General features: G+C 43.3%; 1 protein-coding gene across 2 annotated transcripts in view; it reads right to left on the reverse strand.

The window, feature by feature from the left end:
* The window catches only part of LOC306935422 (SH3 domain-binding protein 4), a 74,895-nt gene that overhangs the window by 26,536 nt on the left and 21,577 nt on the right, over positions 1 to 26,782 (reverse strand). For both annotated transcript variants that reach the window (XM_079518473.1, XM_079518474.1), the window contains 2 exons: positions 14,384 to 14,580; positions 10,906 to 13,268 (listed from right to left, as the gene is read on the reverse strand). In XM_079518473.1, the coding sequence (XP_079374599.1) occupies positions 10,906 to 13,268; positions 14,384 to 14,507 (2,487 nt within the window). In that variant the 5' untranslated portion in view covers positions 14,508 to 14,580. The remainder of the gene's footprint in view (positions 1 to 10,905; positions 13,269 to 14,383; positions 14,581 to 26,782) is intronic.

Genomic DNA, 26,782 nt, shown 5'->3' on the forward strand with positions numbered 1-26,782 from the left:
GGCAACAGTGACTCAATGTAGGATATTGCAATTCCTTTAAAAATGGCTATTCTGTTCAATTATCAAAATGAAAATGCCGCTAATTCCATTACAGTCAACGAGAGCAAATCATATTTTATATGCCCATGTGAGGGCGGCGCCACAGCTTGACACGCTGATGACACAACGCTGTGTGTGTGTGTATAGGAGAAAGATGACTCACAACTGTATTTGGGGTGGCCACAGTAAGTAAGTGGGTCAGAGGGGCTTATTGTCGGTATCAGCCGAGAACGGCATTATTTCCCCTTTCCAACGCGCTAAACCCCTGGGAGATGGATTATAGAGGTGGAGTACACCACACCTACCATCAGCTCCAAGTTGACGGTGCCCGTAAACAAACCCATGACCTTGTGGCCCAAAGGTGAGAACTGTACCGACTGAGCTACCCGGACACTAAAGGCAGTCTGGGAATTAGAAGGTCCAGCAAGACAATTAACCCCCAACTGTTGACTTTGCTATTTTGACACTACCGTGATAAGGGACTAGATCTAGACTTAGACCAGGGAAATGCATGTGTGTCACACACAGATTAGACCTATGTCTACCTACATACAGTAGGTTAGTGCTACTTAGGTTACACCAGGGCTGTGTGTGTGTGTGTGTGTGTGTGTGTGTGTGTGTGTGTGTGTGTGCGTGCGTGCGTGCGTGCGTGCGTGCGTGCGTGCGTGCGTGCGTGCGTGCGTGCGTGCGTGCGTGTCAGAGTGCGTGTCAGACTATAGTATGTAGCAGCCGAACATGGCAGGGTCAATTCAGTTGCTCTAAATATCTCTTAGTGCAACATTTCGCTTAGCGAGCTATCGGTTCCATCTGGAGAGGTCCTCCTGCACGTGCCCACTACAAGGACTCCATGTGTTACCTCCTTTAAAAACCCCTGACAGCTGGCCTGAAGATTGGATTCTGAACGAGCAGCAGTAGCTGCTGTCCAAAGGGAGAAGCTGGCAAAGCGGTTTTCAGTCTTTTTTTTTCCACCTGAAGTTGCAAATCAGTTTGTCTGTGAACTCAACATGAGGAAAAACATCTCTCTCACACACCCTGAATCTGTTCCTGCACTATTGGGGGAAATGTCTCTCTCCCTGAAGGTCTTCCGTGAACACTTGCAGTTTCCTCTAGACGCAGTGGACAGCTGTAATCACACAAACTGAAATGTTCTTTTCCCCGCAGCTTTAAATTGAGTTTTTGTAGTAGTGATTCACATTGCCACGTTTTATTGATCGGCGATCTGCAATGTCACGGCGAAGCTATTTTCGCTGAGCGTTTCCTGTTCCTGACCTGTCACATGTTACTTCCACTGTACACATCGGATAGGATCATGGAGGAGAACACACAATGGAGATTTAATTCTTCTCTACTACAGAACACCTCTGACATGCTACTACTGTATGTGGTAAAAAGCCAGTGTCTTAGCATCAGATTTTACTACAGTGCACCATTAGCTATCCCAACACCACAACATGTTGATGAATTGAATAAATAGGACCACAATTGAAACAAGTCCCCAGGACTTTTTTGTGTTATTCTCCTTTTAGCCTTAATGTCTGACTGTACCACGTGCTGTTTACATGTCTGACTAATAAAGTATTCAAACAATCAATCAATTAATCAATCAATTAATCAATCAATCAAGTAAACACACATGAAGGTATCTGGTATGGTTATGGTCTCGATATCTGGAAATGGTGTGAATGAGTAGGCTATGTTTTATCTCTACCAAATAGGGCTTTTTTTATTATTATTATTCCTTAAAACCATGAATCATCCAGATGTAGGTTTGTTAGCCCTGAGCCGAGGTAATAATCTGTATGTCAAAATGCATAGGCTAAATGTAGGCTCTAACGTTCGACTAGGTTCGACTAGAAGTACTCTTCCTTAAAACCCTGCGGTCATTATAATTCTTACAGACAATTTAATCAGTCTAATAAAACACGACTAAGTACAGTAAGTACCTCCTATGTCTCGCTTTTACAGTCACGATTACATAACTCCTGCATTAATCGAGAAACCAGGGCTTTCAAGGTAAGACACAGCAGCCTGGTTAAGTCTTTAGAAACGCAGCAAATTAATATATACAGTACATTCCCCATAACCTAATTGGGGTCATTTGTAAGGATATGTGGGGCCTTGGGGCCTAACTGTTTTCATAAAGCCAGATATCACCGTGGTCTTTAATCTCAGCAGCATGCCTTCAGGGGTTACAGTAAGTAAACAGCTTTAGAGCCCCAATGTAGGCAAATTTCCTTCCGGAGAGCCTGTGATATAACAAATGGCTCAGCAGAGAAAAGGCTACATTGTTTAAAGCCGGGGCCGCTGGCTTGAGCAAGGATATCATTACAGCACGTTATACATTTAACTTCACACACATACAAACAAAATAGCCTACATATTATTATAAGTCTCTCACAATTATTACATAATAATTGCATGATCGTAATTATGAAATGATCATCGTTTCCATTCATCTCTATAAAACCGGACGCACAAAATAAAGCTTGCGCCACGTTTCGAGCTTGTGGATGTGCTACTCTTCCTGCATTTGTGTGACGCTGTGGTATGATCAGGGTGTTAATGTATGACACGCTGTGGTATGATCAGGGCGTTAATGTGTGACAAAACACATAGGAGATAGGTGGTTTCTGCCCGACAGCGACGATATTATGCTAACATGTACATGTTTGTGTACAGGTGTGTTTGCTTGAGGAGTGAACTCATTCACTCCCTCGAGTCCCTCCCTCTCACAAACACTGCAACAGCAGTGCGCGCGCACGCACGCGCGCACGCACGCACGCACGCAGGCAGGCAGACAGACAGACAGACAGACAGACAGACAGACAGACAGACAGACAGACAGACAGACACACAGACACACACACACACACTAACACACACACACAGCCACGTGGCTGGCTATGCAGCGCATGGGTAAATACATCAATCAGAAACCACCTGTTCAAATATGTCACTTCACCTGCAGGGGTCTGGGGTCTCTGTGAATGCCTGGATAACAGGACACATGATTGAGGGGGGTTTAATGGGGACAAACCTTGGACTATACAAAACCATTTTGCCCTCCAAATGACAGACTGATAGACAAGAACACATGACTGACAGGCGAGGGCAACCAAGTGACCGATTGACAAGGACCCGCTGTCAATCAAGGACAAGAATAAACCAGTGGTGAAGAAAGTATACTCACATTTTCTTACTTAAGTAAAAGTACCAATGCTGCAATGTAGAAAAATGCTGTTACAAGTCAAAGTCTGGAATTCAAAATCTATTGGAATAAGGGTACAAAAGTAGTATTGGTACTATAAATATGTAGACTACTTAAAGTGCCAAAAGTAGAACATACTCATTATGCAGAATGTCTTGTTTCACAAGTAAAATGTATTCAAAATCTTTTGAAAATAGCACATCTACAAGCTCATGACATGTCCCATCGCGACACGTTGTGAGCTTGTAGATCAGCTATTTTCAAATAGCAAAAGTTGAAATAGGGCTGAAGTGGTTAATGGTTTTGTAATAATAATAAAAATCCCCAAAGTAACTAGTAACTAAAGTTTTCAAATAATTGTAGTTGTGGAGATGTAGTGGAAGTAGAAGTTAAGGTATAGAAAGATTGGGAATAATCCAGAAAAGTAAAGTACCTAAAAATTGTACTTAGGTACAGTACTTAGAGTACATGTACTTAGTTACTTTGCATAACCGAGAATAACCAAGTAATTGGTAACTGGAGATGTGGCCACAAGCACACAGAAAGACAAATGTGTGTTGAGGATCTTAACCACTTAAAGCCTACATGGTTGAGCGGAGTCCCCTCAGGACTCCCTCAGTGTCTTTTCTGTTTTCTGTTGTGGAGAAAGCTTTCTCTGAAAATAGCACATCGACAAGCTCACAGTGCGTCACAGTTCCCCGGACCCCACTTTGAGAATCTCTGATTGAATTAATACATCGGGTCATAACTCAGTTGATCAGCTAGGTCTAAAGTACTTCCATAAATAAGTACAAATCACACGAGAGAGAGAGATAGAGAGAGTCGAGAGTCGGGAGAGAGAGAGAGAGAGAGAGAGAGAGAGAGAGAGAGAGACAGTGACAGTGACAGTGACAGTGACAGAGACAGAGACAGAGACAGAGACAGAGACAGAGACAGAGACAGAGACAGAGAGAGAGAGAGAGAGAGAGAGAGAGAGAGAGAGAGAGAGAGAGAGAGAGAGATCTGGGACAGTTCGATACATTCTGTTCGGCTGGCCGGAGGCTTTTGTTTTAGTTGAATAATGACAGTGAAAGGCATTGAGCCATTGGCCACTTGGCAGGGCGATGCAACATGATAGATGTAACCCCGCATCCTAGAGGAGCCCCAAGTCTTCCTGCCAAAGTCTACACGGAGGCTGCTGTAGTGCTGCCTGCCAGTGGCTGTATATTGTAAACCTTCACAGTCAGACTCTGACGGAGTAGCTAACACGTTGAGAATGCATATATATATGCATGTTATTGCCTAACGGTGTAAGGCAATCAATGGTTATGTATTCATTATTATACGAATCAAATTGAACCAAACTAGTGGATATGATGTGCTGCTCTTCACAGTTACACTTACATGTGACAGCAAGCCTGTTTGTGGAACCACTAGGCCGGTTGATTCCCAGTTAGTTATAATCCTCTGTTAAATTAACTCAGAGAGTGTACAAATGGAACCAATTGGCTCCATTTGTACACTCTGCAGACCTGTAAGGGCCGATTCATACTCCTATTTTAGAGCCGAATAAAAGTCGGTTCGGAGCTGTAGAGCCTACAATGTGACGTCATTTGAGGTTCGGGGGTGGCGAGTACCGTCCTAAAGTCGGCTCTTCGGTGCTACTGAAAGTTTCTGACGAGCCGAAATCATTTCGGCACTACAGCGCCGAAACAGCAGTAAAATAGGAGTATGAATCGGCCCTAAGGGTCCATTTTATTCCTAAATACGGTATAGACTCTAGGATAGACAGTGGTCCTCATTCTCAAAGTAGTGTCCACGCAGGGACCCTCAGGGTAACTTAGGTGGTTCCAAATGTCTGGAACTCTGAGTGTACTAAAGGAATCAAATGGACCTGTACAGTTCCATTGGTACACTCTCAGAGTTATGGGGGTCATTGATATGAAAATAGTTTGAGAACCACTGCTCCAGGGAACCTGCACTCCAAAGTCAGAGAGACAAACAGACACATTACGATGCACTTTGATAGCATTGTGATTTAAAGTGCTGTCACTATTTTGTTTTTCATGGCACATTGTTATGGCTGCTGAGGACAAATGGAACAAAGCAGTAAAGATTATTGATGCAAGGCTTCTCCAATGAATCCACCCATAGGCAAAGTAAGGCTCAACAGTGCCGTCTGAATTCTCTAAGAGTTTGGGCCCTCATTATGTTCTTCTCTCTACGTCCCTCTGGAAAGAGGTTAGTGGCTGTCACATTCACAAAACTACAGCCATACAATTCATATTTTACATTATTTGACTCGGCATCTGCAATTATGCCTCACATATTTTTTAATGGCAAAATGATCAGCCAAAAGTCTCAAAACACTGATAATAAGGACTCCAAAATCGGGATCAGCATTGGACCAAAACAATGTGCATTGGTCAGGCTCTAGCTCTCATCCATGCCTAGGCAGGGTGCATGCTGCTGAGCTCAGTGGGAGTCTGGACGTGGGTCCATTTAGCTCCAGATGCTGTTGCTGTGTGACATCATGGTTTATTCATGAGTCTAAAGCCTGATTCACACAGTACTTTGTGGTGTGATGGTGTCTCGCGCCCAGTGGTGGAAACTAAGTAACCAAGTGCATTTATTCACTTAAGTAGCTACTGTACGCAAGTACAATGTTGAGGTCCAATTTTCAATACTTTCACTTCTACTCCACTACATCTCGGATCCAAATATTGTACTTTTACTCCACTGCACTTATTTTAAAACTTTAGTTACTAGTTACTTTGTTATTTTGATTACTATTACAAAACATACAGTAACCAGTTCAGCCCTATAAATATTTAGGCCATTTGAAAATAGACGATCTACAGGCTCACAATGTGTCGCAATGTGAGCTTCTAGATCTGCTGTTTTCAAACGATTTTTTTATACAATTGAAAACTTGACATGAGTACTTTTGGTACTTTTGGTACTTTACATGTTCATGCCAATACTTTTGTACTTTTACTCAAGTACATTTTGAATTCCGGACTTGCAGTATTGGTACTTTTACTTAAGTAAAACATTTGAGTACTTTTTCCACCACTGCTTGCGCCGAGAATAGCAGACCAACAAGCTCACAAGGCGTTGCGGATGTGACACGTTGCGAGCCGCTTGTAGCTCTGCTATTCTCGTCCGTTCTCGACCATACATTTGGCTAAACTATGACATTGTGTACAAAAACTGTACATGATGTTTAGTTAAGTCTAGGCCACTTTGTTTTAGGTTTATTTTATATGTATCCTTTATTCTTATTTTATCTTTATTCTTATTCCTATCGTACTGCGGCACTATGCGTGACTAACACCATGGACTGTTTAGTTTTATCTTTATTCTTATCTGTCTTGGTTTGTCTCTTGACAACACTGTTATCTGTACGGAACCTCTTACTGCTGTTGCTGCCACGACACCTGAATTTCCCCACGGGGATCAATAATAAAGGTTTATCTTATCTCATGTGGTTCGGTATTTGCACCTCTTGTTTATAAGTCTCCCTTTTTATGTGATCAATAGGGGTGTCAACGGAAATCGACCGAAATCTAAAACCTCAAGCGAACGATCAAAATGTGTGAAAAATCTAATAGATTTGTGACCTTTAAAAACATGCCTGAATGGCACCCTGTGTTTGATGTGAAGAATGCACACTGCAGTTAAAATACTTTAATATACAGCAGGGGTCCTCAATAGGTCCACGACCTATTTCTTTTTACTAAAATAAAAGTGTTCTTTGTGCCTCAACACAATACCTGTATTGCAATATATTTGCTGTGAATTTTTGGAGGGGAATTTTTGTGAAACATTTTATTTCCATACTCTGCACCCCAGTATTGGTTGGTTGGGAGGGGATCCGATTTGTATAAGCTTGCCTTGGTGTGACTGTACTAAAAAATATAGAGCCCCGCTCTCCGCTGGCCGTTGCGTGGCCCGCGCTGCGTGGCATGGGACCGGACCTTAGTCTTTTTCAAAAATTATTAGTGGACCTTCAGCATTTCTAGTTTAGGACCCCTGATATACAGCTTGACTTTCTTCACCTGGAAAAAGCCAGAATTGTCATCATTTGTTTTCTTCACTGTGCGATTTTACATCGTAAAATGAATCAAATTGTGGACATGGAGCTAAAATCCATAAGTTATATTTATGCAGGCTCACTCTCCCAATGGAGAGAGTAGAGAGTCCACTTTGCTCCAACACTGCAGAAATACTAATATACTCTATAAAGATAGGTTAAAAATAACATTTTATTCTTTAAAATAAGTCCTGAATTGTAGCTTTAAAATGAAGTCAAATCAAATTATGGATTTGCCAAAAAATTCCACTAGTGATTTATGTTTTCATTACATTATAGATTTAATCATAGATTAAAGCAATAAGCGCTCTCAGGTTACCTTGTATTTTATAATGTATAAAGACATAGCCGATCTACAAGCTCACAACGCCGTTGTGACTCGTGAGTCGTGAGCTTGTAGATCTGATATTTTCACAATATTTATTGGGAAACGAAAATGTGATGCCTGAACTCCTATATTCCAAGTGCTTGTCAGGGTGGCGGGTCCCCAGTTCAAATACCGGTATGATTCTTTTGGGGGAGTCGCGGCCTGAAAAGGTTGAGATTGAACCACTGGTCTAGTACAGTAAGCTATAGGTTTTATGTCTCTGTCATACCGAGAGGTCCTCTTAACAGCTGACATGGAACAAAGTGAAACATCATCTTAAATCTTAATGTCTTCAAGATGTAAAACCTGACGCTGATGCAATAATTAATTGGGAACGAGAGAGAGAGTGAATTATGTTGTGAAAGTCTTCTGGTGTCCAGAACATTAGTCTTAACATTTATTATTAACGGAGCGGCGCTGGATGATTTACTCTATTGTTCGGTTAACAGGTTCCAGCGTAATTGACCTTTCAAGCATAATTGCCCCTTGTTATTTTGGAACGGGAGTTTTGTTTTGATCTTGCAACACCTGTAAGTAGCTCTAGCAGATTCTGCTTGTAGCAAAGCATCTTCAATGTTTACTTCACCATAAATCTTGAACAGAAAGAAAATTAAAGCCACTCACAGGCTAATGAAGAGTGACCTAGAATTATATAACCTCACAGTCTAACTACTGCATAGCCGCAGACTGCATACATTATGCTAATACTTAAATTAGCATATGTACTGTAGTATCTCTAATTAATAGCAGTATGCCAACAATGCAGTTCCACTATGTGATAATCACCCCCCCCCCCCACCCCTTCAGATATCTTTTAGAAGCAATATTGCCAGATTAGAAAAATCACAAATAAGAAAACCAGATCTATGAAAACAAGCCCAAAAGAAGCAACAAAAATCAGACCTGTCTGAAGTGAGTGGTGCAACAGCGCCCCCTGTTGGTACCTTAAACATAGGGACATACAGACATGGGGATGGACATAGGGACATTGCTGTTCCTTGGAGTGGTTGCACCACTCAAAAGGTGGACATGGCAACACTGTTCAGAAGCTCACAATTCTCTCTGATTGGGTTCTCCCAAAAAATATAGCCACTCAGCCTCATCAAAAAGCACACAGGCAAATCAAAAGCAACTTGCTCATTTGGCTGGTGCATGGTGTCGGCTGTCCCAAAAGCTAAACCCACAATTTAGAATGTGATTGCAAAATGAAAAAAGTCTTGAAAGAGTCATGTAGGCTCATATGCAACACAATGAATTACTGTACTAACCACAAGAAATGTCACGTCTCTAGTCTCTACGCCGTCTTACATTACACTGAAGTTCTACTGTGTCTATAACTGTAACTAGTGTTTACAACCCTCTGTAAATTACAGTGTTTATACTCCAGAGGCTGCTCCGCTCTACTACGGCCATGACCTTTAACGGATATTCACATTTCACAGTGAGATATCGTCAAAAGATGAAGCTAAATCAAACGGGGGGAGAAAGGAAAACATAAAGTAGGAAGAATGGATGCTTAACAATAGCGGGAACAGTGTTAAAATGTTGCAATTCAAGTTCAATTCAATACAAATTGTAAATTCAAGTGTCAAGTGACTATTAAAAGATATGATAGGCTCAACCTTATGTTTGCTTCAGCAAACCAGAATCAGCCAACAACAGCTTAAACCTCATCATCCATATTCTGGGGGAAAACCTCCGCAGGAAATAGCAGATCTACAGTACAAGCTTGTAAAGTAGATTGGCTATGTTCAGAGAAGATATTTAAGAATTGTGGAGCGAAAACAGAAAATGCACCGCTACTACAGAGCCCTGAGGGACTCCGCTCAACAATGTATGCGGTTGTAGAGCCCTTGCCTCAAGTGAGAGATTTGATATAAGGAGGGTGTTCAGTGTGAGCTGCCATCCGTGTCGCCCGAGGCAGCATTACAAAACCACTGTCTCCAGGACACAATAGGCACACTGAAGTAGCAAAAATTTGAGTTGGTACAGTATGCATATTTTATTATTTTTGCACTGCGCACAGAGCTCAGCAGTTCGCCTCGTCTGTGTGAACGAAAACTGAACGCTGAGTACAGTGTTAATAATCAGATATGCAAACAATAAGTCCACACTCATGGCCATTGTTAGATTATTTTTAGGCCTACTGGAGCTGAAACACATTTCAGCCTAGAGCTTTCCTCTCTCGACATCTGCGTGTTAATAATTCTCCCACCCTACACCTTGGGGGATGGGACAAATTATACGGACGGTGGATGACTTTGGTCATGTCGAGGGTCGTGACCTCTCGTCTGCCACGGGCACATCCCTTCTCCCCACAGCGGCCGACCTCACATAATAATACCCGTAATACCCCTGCTGGAGTCGCACTGCGCCACAAGATAGGTATCTGACCTTCTAATTGAGGGGGAACAGGCCAGGGGAAAATCCTTGCAGAGAAAAGACAAGCTCGCAATGCTGTGACAGCAAAAGTATTAGTATTAGAAATTGGATTTCATGTTAAATCTATACCTGGCAAGCATTCTTCAGCCCTGTCACCGAACAGTTTATGATGTTAATTAACATATCCTTGACGGTTCCTCTTTCCAACATCCGCTTGTGGTAAACAAACTGCATCCAAAATCACTTTGATGACGACAAGTCAGGGTCTTTTTCATATGAGGAAGTTTGACAGCCCCTTTGTTTCCCCTGAAGGGTTTGATTCATACGTAGGGGGGGTTAAAATGAAGACAAACTGTTAACAGGGCAGCCAAGCCATCAACAGGATTTACGAATGCACCTCTTACTCTGTGTAATTTAAAAAATAAAGACAGTGGCTTGGGTGGGCAATGGCTCGAGGGCAAAATATTCTGCAGCTCTCCACAGCTCCCAGGTCCCTATTAGACCTCGGTGCCTACGCAGCACTTATTGACTGCACTGACTCTCCACATAATTAGCGCGCTGGACCATAGCTTCCAGCAGCTGTAAGCAGATAGCAGATGAAAGACACAACTGTGCTAAAGGAGAGTGAAAAGTCCCCTGGAAACAGAACCACGGGACAGAGTCAAGGAGAGCTGAATGCACAGAAAGAAATGCCCACAGAACACAATATTTAAACAAAAAAACAGCATTAAAAAACCATGGAAGGACAAGTCACATCTGTGAAATCAATGAACAGGCAAGTCAAAGCAATTAAAAGAGAGGGATTTGATGCCAATTGGCTGCTGAATAACTTACAGTCAGGAGTTCTTTCTGGAAGGACTTCCTGTCCTTGCCCTCTGCGTTGTTGCAGTCTTCTTTCAGCTTCTCGAGCACGGACGCTACTCTTTCCGGTTCACTGTCTAGCTCTGCCCGGCAGAAATGAGTCAAGGGCAGGTTGACGTAGGCCAGGGCATCCGCGAACGCTCGCCAGTTGCCAATGTTCTCCATCAGTACAGTTCTCACGGAGGCGTAGATGTACGTGAGGAACTTACAAGGCTTCAGTATCTGCTCCAGTAAGAGTGTGGTGGTGAGGTCGGGCCCGCTGAAGTAAATGGGCTTCACTTTGCCAACCACCAGAACATTTTTCGCGTGGACAAGCCCCGTCTTGCCTTGATAATATCCAATGTACCATTCTTTAGTCCACAATTGGCCCTTCAACTTGATTTTTTCCTCGCTCAGCAGTGCTACAAAGTCGCCTTTTTTGTACTCCAGCAAGTATTGGTTTTTCGTCTGTCGGATGACGGTTTTGATTAATTTCCCGAACTTGAGGTTGCTGATTTTCCTTTCCTGGAAAACTGGGTACTTGGTTGTGATCGCGAGAGGAGACAAGACTATCTTACCCACTTCCTTCTTTTTCAGGAAACGCCTCTGCACTGAGGTCTTGGGTCCTGTCTTGGGTGGCGGTGTTGGGGTTTGTACGCAAAATTGGGCGAGTATAGAATCATGGTCATCTTTGACCTGGACTCTCAAGGTGAAATCCGAAACATCATCGTCGGTGCGCGAGGCAATTCTGTAGACGAGTCGGCTGACCTTGCCGAGTTTGACCTGGAAACCCCTGACGACCCTGGCCTGCTCACTCACTTTCACCTCGTAGTTGGCCATGTTTGAGTACACCCCGACTCGCAGGTCTTGGGGTTTGGCTAGAACAAACTGGTGTTTACCCCAGAGTTGCAAGGCTACTGGCGGAGCAGCCTGTGCCTGCTTTCCGACATCACTCACCATTAGAGTCTTGGGAGCGCAGTCGTGGCCAAAGATGGCCACAACCGTCTTGAAGGAGGGGTGAATATGCTTTGGTCCATACACGCCCAGTGTGATCTTCTTCACCACATGCTCCCAAACGGTGGTGTCCGGAGGTAACGACTGAGACTGAGCAACGACGCACACGTACATGCAAGGCTCCAGGTTATCCAGGCACACCTGGACGGTGTCCCCGTACATGTACGCCTGGGGGACGGGCGTGTAGGGCCCTTCTTTACAGTCACTCCTGACACACATGACCTCTGTCGTCTGCCGACTTTCCATTTTCACCACGACGGACACTTTCATCTCCAGGGTGATGGTGGTTTTGGTCTCCATATTGCTGAGTTTGACCTCCACCACGGGGCTGACGGTGGTACAGCGGTCGTTGTTCAGCTCCAGAGGCGGGTCCAGCAGGGCCTTGATGGAGATCTGCTGGGTGTCTCCCGCAGCCACGTGACCTTCTGGTATGTGGATGCTGATGTTGGTGTCCGGGAGCTGGACGGCCCCGCCGGAGCTGTCCAGGCGACACACTATGCTGGTCTCCACCGGTTGCGTTTGGCCCCAGCCTGGGCTCTGACCCAGTGAGTCCAGGTCGTGGCAGGACCTGGCCAGCTTCCTGTGATTGAGCCACGCTTCCCTGAAGTCCTCCCTGCTCTGGAACTGCTCCGGCGCGGGGGCTTTCAGGCCTCCGAAGAATCCCGAGGACGCCTGGGGGGCGTCGGACTGAGACTGTAGGATCGAGAGCTCAGACAGACTGTAGGACCGCTTACTCCGAAAAAACGGGTTGTCCCGTCGTAACGTTTGTCCCGTTCCCGTGCCAGCGGCAACAGGGTTAACGTCGAAAATGCCACTGCCAAAACCGTTTAAGTTGACAGTGCTGCTGGTGGAGTTCGGTGCCGACGGCGCTAGGGAGTCAAACAGAAGCAAATCTACAGATTTCTCGTTACTGTTCTGATCGAGCGAGCTCTGAAGGCCCCCGTTGAGGAAAGGGTTGGTTGAGGCGCAGGCTGACGTGAACGGGTTTCCGTTTTGGAGGGCGGTCGGTTTCAGAATGACACCGGCCCACTCTCCCAGGAGGTCCATCTCTGTGGCTGCCTCCTCGTTGGCATCTCCAATGGTATCAATGATTCCACTGTCGCTGAAGTTGGAGTCCCTGTAATTGATGGGCTGCACGTAAGCCGCGGGGATGTAACCCATCTCTGTGTTGTTGTGAGCGTACCACCACTCTCCGCCCGACGTGTCCAACACGTATAGGCGGTCCCCTTTGCAGAACTTGAGGGTGGTGAAGCTGGACGGGCAGTAGTCCTTAATGGCAACAACTTCCCTGGCAGTGCTAAATTGGGCGGTGGCATCCAGTCGTAAGGCACTAGGAGAAGGCACTGGGAAACAAAGCACAAGGGAATCTCAGCTTCATTCAATTCAGTACAAACATAATTATGCACTGTGCTATAAAGTATAAACAACTTGTTGGATATTGCAATGGAAATGTAACAAAGACTTGCCTAAAAATATGATCATGGATATGAAGGATATGTAGTCATAGAATAGCTGCTATTCTTTCTAGATGAGGTACAGTTGCAATGTTGTGTTGTTGCAGTGCATTCAATATTTAAGAGGGTTTATTTGCCACTCACTAATTCAGATACAAGCAGCAAAAATGTTGGTGTGGCTTGCTCTGCCTATGATCATTCTGGATGTAATACAAAACATTTTTTTGCACAATACCCTAGACCTAGGCTGATGTTGGAGTTTGTTTTCCACTTCAGGTGAAAAAAAAACTATACAGCAGGATTAAAACATGACAGGCTGCATAACACTGACCATAGTACACACAGTGATGTAAACAGCACAGCTGCCTGCAGCTAACCAAATTAATAATGGGTGTGTTCGACTTCAGGTGTGTCAATGCTGTCTATCATGCTTACACATTGGCCGTGCCCTTGGCTCTGGACACATAAATGACACATTAATTATGGATTTGTTTGGTGCAGCTGTGTTGCTTACTAGTCTGCCGTGTTTTTTTTGTTTTTTTTAATCTGTTGTTTTTCACCTGAACTTGAAAAACAAACCCAGAGTGTCGTTGTGCCCCGAGTGTGGGGAATATAGTGGGAGAATAATGCAATTGCTGGATTGAGTTATCCTTGCAAGTTGTGTTTTGTCATCAAATTCTGCTGGCATGATAAAAAAAAATATATATAGCGGCACTATAAATATATATAGGCCTACACGCACGCACGCACACACGCACACACGCACACACACACACACACACACACACACACACACACACACACACACACAGTCACACACACACACACACACACACACACACACACACACGTTTGAGAACCACTGCTCCACCCTGAAGCAGAGGCTGTTTGTGATGGGGAGGAATGTCATTTCATGGTCCCATATCCCTCTACACTGAAACACAGACCGTTAATCATTAGAGCTCTAGACCCATATATCAGCCATTATTTTAGGAGTGGCTGACCTTTGACATCAGTGAGACTGGCTTCTGACACTCCTTCGCTGAGGTCTATGAGCGTCCCCTCTGACTTGCAGCGAGGCAGGGAGATGTTGTTGTTGGTGGTGGCTCTGATTCGATGGGCGGCCATCGTTCCTCTTCTCTCTCCGAGGATTCCCTTTAGCTTAATGGCCAAGTCAGGTGTCACCAGCCTCCCATGATGTCTGGAAGAAATAGAGAATGCTAGATTAACTAATGGAATATATAAATTATATAGCCTAGTACAGCTCAATGCTCAATGAATTAGAATATTGTGTAAAAGTTCATTTTCTTCCGTAATATAATTCAAAAAGTGAAACTTTCATATATCCCCCTGGACCCCGCTGGGGCTTAACAGTTTAATGTATGCATTTAATACTTGGTCTGGGCTACTTTTGAACAAATTATTTCATCAATGGGGCGTGGCATGGAGGTGATCATCAGCCTGTGGCACTGTTGAGGTGTTATGGAAGCCCTGGTTTGCTTTGATAACAACCGTAAATTAATTTGTATATTTCAGTGTGCACCTTCCTCTTGACAATACAACCTAGATTCTCTGTGAGGTTCAGGTCAGGCCTGTTGGCTGGTCAGTTAAGCACAGTAATACCATAGTCAGCACACCAATTGTGGCCAAATTTGACTGAGGGACTGCCATTGGATTTATTTGATTTTTCGTGTTTCCATGTCATATGAAAGCAGGGAATCATAGCTTCAAATTGACATATTTGTTCAGTTTGACCCACCAGTTTTGGAGATATGGCTTATAGAGTAATGTCTTGCAGAAAACAGCGAGTTGAGAAAACAGGCTTGAAACTAGTAGTAGTTTTGGCTCTGTGGGCAGGTACCAAGTACTGCCTGAAAAGGAAGATCAGCATCAACAAAAAAGCTTGTCAATGTACGGAGGCACACCGTGCTGTATAATATCATAATAGATGGTTGTGTTGAGACTCTGGACTTGACAAACACAGTGATGATTGTGGCCATGTTATCTGCTGGTGTTGATCCACTGACAGTGAAAACGTAACAATGGTTTCAACACAGCCATCTTTTTAGAGTACATTGTGCTTCAGTATGTTGACAAGCTTCATGGAGATGCTAATTTTCCTTTCCAGCTCGATTTGGCACCTGCCCACAGTGCCAAAACTACTAGTAACTAACTGGTGTACTGACCATGGTATTATTGTGCTTAACTGACCACGAACTGGCCTGACCTGAACCCCACACATATTCTAATTTGTTGAGATAGGATTTTTGGATTTTCATGAGCTGTACACCATAATCATCAAGATTAAAACAAAAAAAGGTTTTAAATACTTCACTTCATGCACAATGAATTGAGAATAATATGAAAGTTTCACTTTTTGAATTATATTAGGGGAAAAATCACACCCGTGTGAAGTGAGGGGCACTAATATATTAAAGTCTAACTCATGTTGATTAGGTGATGTAATGGTGATGTAAAACAAACAGTGCAAACACAAACATTAAACGATAAAGAGACAATATGACGTAAATGACACGTTATGACGTACATTTTCCATTCATTGTTTACAAAACAAACATTGAACTAAAGACAAACATTAAACCTGTGTATAGGAGGGGAAATGAACTTTTACACAATATTCTAATTCAATGAGGTGTAGCTGTATATATATATGCATTTTTCAGTAATTAGCCTTGAGCTGTCATTAAGCTTTCCTGATGTCTGCTGATTATGAAACACTGTTATAATTACTGTACACGCTGCTAAAAAGAACAAAAAAGAAACGCAATCAACAGAATGGAAGGACACACAGTTCTAATGGAATAAAAATAATGTGCGTCCATGATTCTCAACCTGTGGGCCAGGTCTCACTAGTGGGCTGTGACGATATTGCAAGTGGGCCCCCAAATAATTGGCAATAATTGGTCTTAAATGCATATAAAGAGCACCGTTTTGTGTTACTGTAAATGTTGACAATTAAAAAATATATAATTTAAATGAATTAAGACAAAAACAATTGTCTGCTTTTAATATCGGCTATCGGTCTCTTTGATCACTACTATCGGCCATGAAAACCCATGTTGGTAAAAATATGGAGATGAGGTTTCTGCCCGACAAGATAAGATAGCTGGTAAACTAGAACCAAACATTGCATCCTCCATGTTATTACTGTTATCACAGTTGCATAATATTATGTTCATTTTGTTCTTGTCATACAGCCCAGCACGCTATCATTAAACATCAAACCCAGTGCTTGGGATGCTTTGAGTGTGAAGCTTTTTTCAGCTTCCTACAACTTTTGAAATAGCTACAGCTATAATGAATAAATGAATAGGCTGTATAGATTAGGCTGTACTGTACAGGCTTGTGTGGAATGTGTGTGTGTGTGTGTGTGTGTGTGTGTGTGTGTGTGTGTGTGTGTGTGTGTGTGTGTGTGTGTGTGTGTGTGTGTGTGTGTCGCGTGCGTGCGTGCGTGCGTGCGTGCGTGCGTGCGTGCGTGCGTGTGTGTGTGTGTGTGTGTGCATGTCTGCGTGTGCGTGATCGGAATAACTTTGATCTCTCAGTTTCCTCTGCGCAGCATGCACTACTGAACCAACGCATCCATAGCTACAGTAAAATAAATTAAGGCAGGAAGGATGCACGCGAGATGCATACAAAGAGAATAACAAATTATTTCAAGCAGATGTCATTTTGTCTAAGTTTCAAATGTAAGAATATAAATGTGCAAGATAATAACTGTAAGTTGAACCTAGTGTCCACCACCTGATGGGCTAAAGATGTTCAGCTATCAACTCATAACTAGGGGCTGTCACTAAGAAGGCTGCAAGATATATTTAACAATTTAAATAAATTACATATTATTATGTCTATATTGGCGAATCCCATCTGCAGAGCACCGTGGAGTGCTCCACACCGCCCCTCTCACATTTTCTGTTTATATCAAGTACTTCCCAGTAGGGCATTCACATTTATCGATTTATCGATATCATTAACACAAGTCGATTCAGATTAGGAGAAGTCGAAAGTTGAAAAAAAAAAAAAGTTTTCCCCATATCATATTTTTTGCTCTATGTGTGCGTGTGTACAGAATTCAAACTGTAGCATATTGATTATTGTCACGGACAGAAGTCATTATTTCCCTTTGCATATATGCACCGGAGCGCACTCGCCTATTAGTTTGCATTGCATTCAGAACGCGCCCTTAATTAAAAACCAACTGCAGCTGTGTATGTGGCTCTCAGCGCGCGGTGTCCCACTATTGACTGGCTGAATTTGAAGTTTTAACTGCGCTGTGTCAGAGAAGTAACAGATATAAGCGCGCAAACTTTATCCCCAAACAATATCCCCCTCACCTCCGTGCTGGAAATAAAACGTCTGGGTTCCTGAGGCTACATCCGTGCTTACGCAATGACTGTCCTGTTTCTGGTTTAGCTTTACGCGCGGGGCACATGAACCTCTCCGTCTCCGGTCAGTGCGGGTTGTTGTTTATCGCGTTGTTGGAGGAGGAGGAGGAGAAGGTTCACGTGGAAAGTAATGCAGATTGTATTCCGATGTGCCAAACTGCTGCTGGCTGCTGTGATGATAATATATAGACCTATGTCTTCTATATTGTGTTCTGAAGGTCGGGCTGACTGCCACTAGTGTTAATGTTATATTTTGTATTGTGTTCTCGGGCCGCTGTGCTGCGCTGTGCTGCGCACTGCAGCTGGCGCTGTGTGCCTCTCCTGTTGTGTTCTCTTTTCTGGTCTGTGCTTTGCCATATAGATGATACATACACTGTGCCATATTGGAGAGGCCACTGTGTGCGCAGTGCTTTGTTTGACAGGCTCCGTATTTGAGCCACCTCCACCCGCCCCTGTTAAGCCCCCCCCCCCCCCCCCCCCCCGTCATAAAACGATAAATCGACTCAACTTCGACTTTACTGTCTGACAAGTCGACTTGGAAAAATCTCAAGTCGTTAATGCCCTACTTCCCAGTAGCCCTCATGAAACTCCTCAAATCCAAAAGGACAATTTTAATAAGAGTGTACTGCAGCCTGGCAGTACCCAAGGTCATAGGCCAACGCTGCTTTGATATAGCAAGGGGTAAGAGACAAGAGCTTCAGAATTCTCCATGACAGACCAGCCTTCTGTCCTGCTTCCAGGGGAGCCCCGATTGACGAGCTGATATGTAGCGAATCTGATTCGTGATATACCAGGTCGTATTTATGTTTACTCATATTCATATGCTGTTCTTATTCATTTCAGGGGAATGCCCCCGTGTAGTCAATAAATATATGCCAGTATAAGGCTAATCGGTACCACTGAGTTCTGCCGTTCATTAAACAGTGGAATAATTTTAAAAGATGAAAGCTTTGGGTAGTGGGTAATCTCTGTGTTTGTATATGCCTCCGGACCTTAGGATAAACCAGAACACAAACAGTCGTGTAGCAACACTACGTAACAAGCTATAAGTCTTAAAATACTATCTAAGTCTACATAAAGTGCTATCTAAGGGGCTAGGCTAGGGCAAGTGCTACGGGCCATGGTGGAGTCTGAAGAGGTGGGTTTTCAGACTACGGCGGAAGATTGGGAGTGAGGCTGCAGTTCTGACTGTGATGGGAAGTGCATTCCATAGTTTTGGAGCCAGAAGGGAGAAGAGTTACACACTGGTATCGGATTGATGTGCAAGGTATGGGTATCCGAATCGGTATCGGGAAGGGAAACAATTGTATCGGTACATCTCTATTGAAAACCACTATGCCTATACAATGTTTAAAATGCATAGCGTACTATTTTACAATGCCAATAGTGGAAAACAGTGACAGTGTGAAGATGTTGAAAGTGAGTTAAGATTCCACGAACATGTCCAGACATGTGTGCCCTTCCCTCTGCATAGTTTGGGGATGACACTATAGCTTCTTCCATCCCTGTAATGCCTTATTTATACTTGGTTGCGTGCCGCGTCGGCGGCCACTGAAAAAAGCAGATCTACAAGCTCACAACGCGCTATATTGCAACGTTTTGTGAGCTTGTAGGTCTGTTATGTTCAGTGAATGACACCGGCACGCAACCAAAGTATAGTATAGTATAAATAAGTATAAATCAGGCTTAGTGTGGGTCTACTGTATTTATTTTTGCTTCAGTGTGTTTATTTCTTGTGTGGTCCACATGTTTTGGCCTAGTTTGCACTAGGGTGTGAGACATGTACTATACAGGTCAACGCGTCAGTACAAGCACTTACAAGATGCAGTCTTACAAACAGCATGTGGGTCAGTGGAGCACCCTGGTTCATATAAGATGCCATCAACAAAACAAGCTTCTCCTTGTTTGTGTTTTTCAATTCATAAGTCATAGCATTGTGAGCTCACTGAAGGAATTGGTGGGAGATAGATTCTATATGGACAGAGTTTGGAGATAGTCTGCAACTGATCCATTTTTACTAGGCCATGAGTAATTCAAGTAGGGTACCAGACCAGTAGCAGGGCAAAGGGTGAGCCACTGTGAACACACTGCTAAACAATGAGCTTCAGTGTGCACACACACCTAACAATAACGTTTTGGATTCACATTGCTATTGGTTAAGAATCTGTGTCATTTTAGATTTGCAGTGCTTGCAAGCATTTTTTTTTGGAAAAATCTTGAATCGTTTTACATTTTTAACTCTTCTGAGGGGTCCCTGGCACAAAACAGTTTCAGATGTGGGGGTCCGTGGCCAAATATATATAATTGTGGGGGTCCTTCCACGAAAATGTTTTGAGAACTACTGATTTAGAAGACATTTGTAGAATTAGCCTGAGCTCTTAATGGGTTAAATGCTAACAACACAGGGTAGAAAGAAACAGTGTACTGTACAACAGTCATTGTTTAAACAAAGCTATGTGTGTCACCGTTTTGTACGTGTGTAATGCAGCCCTGTTCTGACCCGGCACTTATTTTAATGACGTGGTCTCCTCTGCAGCAATGTTCACTCAAAATGTTCATCGGTCTGAGAAAACCCTCAAATGGACCCATGCATTATTTTGGAACTACTGAGCATTAGCAACATCTGGTGTGTGCACTGTGGCCACCTTGACACCACCTGCCCAACCCTTAGATGTTTAATGGCTTAATAAATCTAATTACGGAAATCATTGCAGGTGGATTGCTTTTAATAAATTGTACTATAGGTCAGTTATAATGAAAAAGAAAAATATTGTTTTTGCATGTCCATTCATTATAATTTTATTGTTATATAAGTTATATGTGAATACATGTGAGTCAGCTGCAATACGTGATTGATTCATATTGTCAAATAAACAGGTAAAGAATGATTATAGCTTTATTATTACTGTACATATTCATATTACAGTGTATTTTAACTAAAGTTGACAGATCCGATATGGACCAAGTAACTAAGTACAAGTAACTAAGAACACTCAAGCAGCACATTTTGATGAAAATACTTTTGTACTTTTACTAAAGTAACAAAATGTCAAAAGGGACTTTTGCTTCGGGGTCCACCCATGATTACAAGTGATGATGTAAGTCGGCCCTCTACCCTGTCAATTTCTACTCTGGTAACAATTAGCTTCCTGTCATGCCATGACTTATATGGGCCTCTGAAACAGGATAGGGTGAGAGCGGTAGGGGAGCGTAAGTGAGGGTATATACGGTCAATGTAGGTGGTGTGTCCATCTGTGTGAGACACGCATAAAGGCCTGGGTGGTCTGCAGACAAGACTATCCAAACCTGTGCTCTCATTCTCTCCTCCTGACTACCCTGGAATGTTTAACCTCCTCCACCACAGCAACAACACACACATCTACATACAAACGTAACAGAGAACAATGGTGGGGTGGAGCCCTATCGGCCCTCTGTACGTAAATCTGAGACAACCCACTGTCAACAATAAAACTCCGTCACGCAAATGAACAAAAAGCCGCCCTGATAATAAAACGCTGGGCGAGAGCAGGGCTATTATGTGGCTCAGCTAATGTCTCTGGTAATGGGATGTCAGAAAGACTCCCTGTTCAGCCATATAGCTGCTCAGGCGGCACACAGTGTTGCCGATTTTGTGAGAGAAATAAGCAACCAGGTCTATGAAAACCAGTACTGTACTCTACAAGCTCACAAGGTGAGCGCCTTTCTCCTGTCCACATGTCGAAGTGTCCTTGGGCATGAAGACACTGACTGAACCCTACATTGCCTCCAATGAGTCGGTCCGTGCTAGCTTGCCACCATTGGTGTGTGAATGTTGGAAGTGAGGACGCTGGTGTCGACTGTTCGCCGTTTCACCTCCCAATGTATGAATGAATGAACCATTGTAAAGTGCTTTGAGCACTTGGAAATGTGCTATAAAAATGCAATTCATTATTATTATTATTATTCATTAATTCATTACAAAGCCTATTAATTTGTGGGGTTTACTTGACATGAAAATGTTTGAGAACCACTCTTTTAAAAAACATTTAAGAAGAAATCCCAAATAAGCAACTACACTTCAGAAACAAGCCTGAAAAAACGCAACCCAGTGGACCCACAACTATACAATATCACTTATATATGGCAACACTTACTGGCTAGAGAAAACACTGGCTCCCTCCCTGGGGTCGACACAATGTGAGGAATTAAATGTTAACGCTGCCTCATGCATCTGATCTGGGGATTGAGACGGGAAGGAATGTCCTTGGCTCTAATGCAGGTACTTTCTTTAGCGCCTTGACAACACAGCAGCAACACAGACTAACCGCTGTTTAACAATATTAAATGCTGACACACTTTGTTAATGTGTAGGACTCGATACGTTTTTAACTTCTTAAACTTCTTCCTACTCCTTTTTCGAACATCATTTAAGGATAATAGATATATCTTTGTTTTTTTTCTTTCATTTATTTTCATTTGTTTTTAAATCAAAATGTTCCTTTATTTCCTTTGTCTGTTCATTTATGTTCGGAATAAATAAATAAATGAAATAAAAAATGTGCCAAAATGTGGTCTCTCTGTATCCCACAGTAGCTTTAATCACACAATCTGCACAAGTAGCAAGTGTGTCTTAAAAAATATTTTAAGACACACCTCACCCTGAAAGTGGGAGCACTCTTCAGAGTCTAGTGGGTGAAATGTGGTTGCTGGCTTTCTGTCACTTTGTGTTAAAGTCAAGATGTAAGTGTAAAAAGAAAATAGACAAAGACTCAATCAATATGTGGGTGCTTTCAATTCAGCTCCACTTACCATGCACCATCTGACTTTAAACCCACACCAACAGCCATTACGTCTTCATAGTTACACGAAAGTGTAATAAAAACCACTAAATTATTTACAGACAAGCATTTAACTGCCGAGATAGTTCAGGTGAATTGTCCGTAGCCGCTGGCTAAGTGAGAACCAGTTACTCACAGCTTTTGTTTTGCTGTCCTTATTTGTAATTCAGTTTGCCAGGGATAGCACCTGTTAACCTCAAATGGATTCAGTCTGTCAACTTGTCTGAAGGGGAGAAGAAAGTCAGAAACGGAGGGCGATATGCGGGGATGCAGGGGAGCCAATGTGTCAGAAAGCACAAAGGAACTAACAGAGACAGACTGGGAATTGCTTGGCTGGAGCTGGAAATGGCCAGTCACTGGCAGTGATAGGGCCCTTGCAAGACAAGCCAAAGCCATGGATAAATAAATACAATTTGTTTGAACCATTTAAGCCATAATACATACATCACTGCACTACAAGTGGAAAATAACCTTGCACTGTCTAACACTGTGAAACACACGTTGTGAGCATTTAGAAATCACCTATAATTATACTGTTCAAAACGGGATGCCAGGTTGAAAGTTGTTAAAATCATAATCCCCACATCTGTGATTCTTCAACCTCTGTTCCTGTAATTCCTTCAATGGGCAACCAAGCGAGGTGGCCATACTCACCAGGCTGCTACATCAGTGGCCAGTAACCCAACTAATGCAGCCCCGTAAGCCGATTACCACACACGATTCAGTTCTGTCACGTATATAGGGGGGAGAATTGCAATGGCAATCCCCACTATGAAACTACCATCCATGCCACTCCTTTCATTCAGCAATTCACATCCTGCCGTGTTGACATCCCTCGGGAATAGACCAGAGCCAAATGCCTCTTTATTACAGCGGTGTCAGGGAAAGCACAAAGCCAATCGTCTTCAACTGGTAAGACATTGCCAAGCGATCTAAGAAAAGTTAGAAGACTGTAGTGACACTTAAAACCTGATTCTGAAGATTTCAAAGAAAACAACGCAAGCGTATTTACGTGAGCACGGTCCCGTGAATTTGTTGTGCACGTGCTCGTTACGCGCACACGCCCGCGACTCACCAGACCTGGATTCTGTTTAGCTTCTTTTTTTTGTACGCCTGCGTTCCTCGCTTCACGTTTGCAAGGCCCTCTAATCTTTAGTGCTAGTGCTACAGTACTTGTATCACCACTTCCCACATTAAGGCACTGGGCACATATCATTGCTTATCATCATGACTACTCTCTTATCAGAAATCAGAATGTGCAAAGTGTGACAATGGAAAAGGGATATCCAACCTTAGTACTTCTCAGCCTTTCTGCACAGAACTGAATGCAGTTCCAGAAGCCCAAAGGAAGAGGGGCTGCCAACGCTGATGTGCTCTGAAACGAGAGGCGTGTTCAAAGAGTCATAAGGCTTCAGAGTAGCTGAACTCAAATGTGGCAGGTTGTACTGGGGGGGGGGTGGGGGGGGGGGGCATTGCAAGGCATTGTGAGCTTGTAGATCTGCTATTTTGCAATCTGCAATATTTATCAATGGAACCTAGTAAAAACTAAATGTAATGCCTCAACTCCTACAATTCTAGTGCTTGTCAGGTGTGGGTCCCAGTTAAAATGTGATTTTTTTGGGGGGGGATCACTGCATGAAAACATTGAGAACCACTGCTGTAGATTACTTCTATGATCATTGAACGACAAAGCTAATTCACACTTTTGAGTATTTTCGGAACTGATCGTTCATCATATGGAATATGGATGTGCTGCTGATGACAGCGAGAATGACATCGCATATCCATCTATGTGCACAATGTTCTCTGGATCCAAGTAGTTTACAAGATTGATGAAGGACAATGCAAAGCTTGTGAGTACAAAGCATTCTGGTGATAAAAGCTGCTGCTAAAGCCCATATGAGAACAGAACACTAAAAGAAAACTAACTCACAGTACAGCAGAGTTCAAGTACAACTTCCTTAATCACCCGCGTGGAATCTGCCACTCCACTGAATATGACCCAGCCTTGAACTCGTCTATTGACCTTATGGGTCCCATAACGGGGGAATATTTATACAAGCGCATTAGAACAGAAAAGCTTTGTTCATTATGTCCGGTTTTCACTCCTTACATTACCACATTAGCTTAAGACTGCTTGTATCTGCAAGTCTGGCTACAGGATTAGCAGATTGTCAGACTTGAACCCCAGCAACCCTATTATGAGCGGGAGCATGACTATTTTTGCCAAATTTGGCAAAAATAGACGATCTACAAACTCACAATGCATGGCAACGTGACGCATTGTGAGCTATTTTTTTGGTGTAGAAGGGAAAAGAGTGTGTATAAGTATAGAGGCAACTAGTGGTATGCGCATTGACCGCATTCATCGTGGCAAATCCAGTGGCAAAGTGAGTGGCAAAGTGAGTTTAATGTCGTTTAACATTGTTCAATGCAATCAGATGCAATCTTTTGTGGTTTTTTGAGTGGTGCAAACCACTCCAACAACTGGCTTTGTACCCGTGTTTGTTCGTACCAAAAAAACGAGCATGGTTGCTATGGTTAGCAACCAAAAAAACGAGCATGGTTGCTATGGATAGTATGTGACGTCACTGACATCACAGCTGATCAGGCTATATAAGACCTTGCACCACTCAGTTCACACGGGTGTGATTTTTTTTATGTATAGGCCAGAAAGTAGGCGTTCCAGCATAACTTCCGGGTATGATGATGACGTCATGCGTATACCCAGAGGGTTTAAGTGGTTAATGAAACCAAAGGCCACAGTAACAACTCCAGTCAACAATACTGTACCAGGCCGAAGAGAAGACACATACTGTACATATGTCTATGTCGGGTGGAAACCACATACTGGATTCATATTCAACAGCGAATGTAGCACAGAACGTGTCGCTTCCAGCTTGTGGATCTGCGAGTTTGCTGCTTTTGTGTGACGCTGTAGTATGATCAAGTAGGGCATTAATTTACGGGGAACAAAAAACACAAAAAGTTCAACTATGGAGATAGGAGGTTTCTGCCTGACAGCAACTGTATTAAGGACACACCCACCCTGCTGCTGCGACGTGTTTAAGCAGGACTTCTCCCCAGCAGGAAGTGGCCGAGCTGCAGAAACAGGGAGGAAATGCCTTTGTGATGAGAGGGCTGCCAGATCTCTCCTGACTCTCTCTCTCTCTCTGTCGCTCCGTCTAGCTCCCCTCCCATCCTTGAACATACTGCCTTCCGCGCAAACCTTCTCGTCTACTCGTGATTCATGAGAAAACCGAGGGGTGTGCGATGCTTGAGCGATCCTCACAGTAATATGACAGTACACATACAGCACAGCAGCGCGCTGTGGTGCACCGTTAAAGGTATCCCCGGTAACAATACATCACCTTGGTGACAATGTGGCAGACCAGACAGCAGGGGCACCCATGAAATTGCCCATGAATTCACCGGATAATGTGTGAGTGACACAGATGCCTTGGTTCTCAGAACAGAGAAAATGGGAGAAGGGAAAAGCAAAGCATTCCTTCTGGCCTTGGCTGACTGAAACCAAAGCTCTGATATCTCCTGTCCTGGGGGAAGATAGAACTATTAAGCCTCAGTTAGGCTGTTCAGAGGGGGAACGACTACTTATCACTAGTAAAATGTAGCTAAAAACCCTTATTTTTCTTGGTACCAGTCAGTGCTGAGTGCCATATTCTACCTTGACAGCTAGACACCTAAATCATACAGTAATGTCTGATTAGAAGGTAATGAATCTTTTACAGGGTGATGAACAGAGAGGAGTGAGTCTGGCTTACTGCGACCAACTAATTACAAAGACGTGAACACAGTTATGTGCCTAGAATAAATGTGCATGTCTAACTGTTTCACCTAACGTGCTCCTCTTCTCCACAGTCATAAAAGTACTGCATCACTCGCAGGCGAAAGTGATTTTGGCTAATAAATAAGTCAGTGATAACTACCTGTGTGCTGCTGTGCCAGCGTGAATTAGGAGAAGGTGTTACATCTTAGCACTGCTGGATTCCAACCTTTTATTCCCCCCCAGAAACCATCAACTGCAGTGAGTATCTCACCCATACCTCGGCCGTATCTCAGTCAGAACTGTCAAGCCTCCACAGCCAGAGTTACAATTTACAATTTAGCTAACACTCATTAATTACCCAGAGCGACTTGCAAACTGTGTGAAATCAGAGTAAAT

Source organism: Electrona antarctica (genome assembly GCF_951216825.1).
Source record: "Electrona antarctica genome assembly, chromosome: 13".
In the NCBI taxonomy this organism is placed as follows: Eukaryota; Metazoa; Chordata; class Actinopteri; order Myctophiformes; family Myctophidae; genus Electrona; species Electrona antarctica.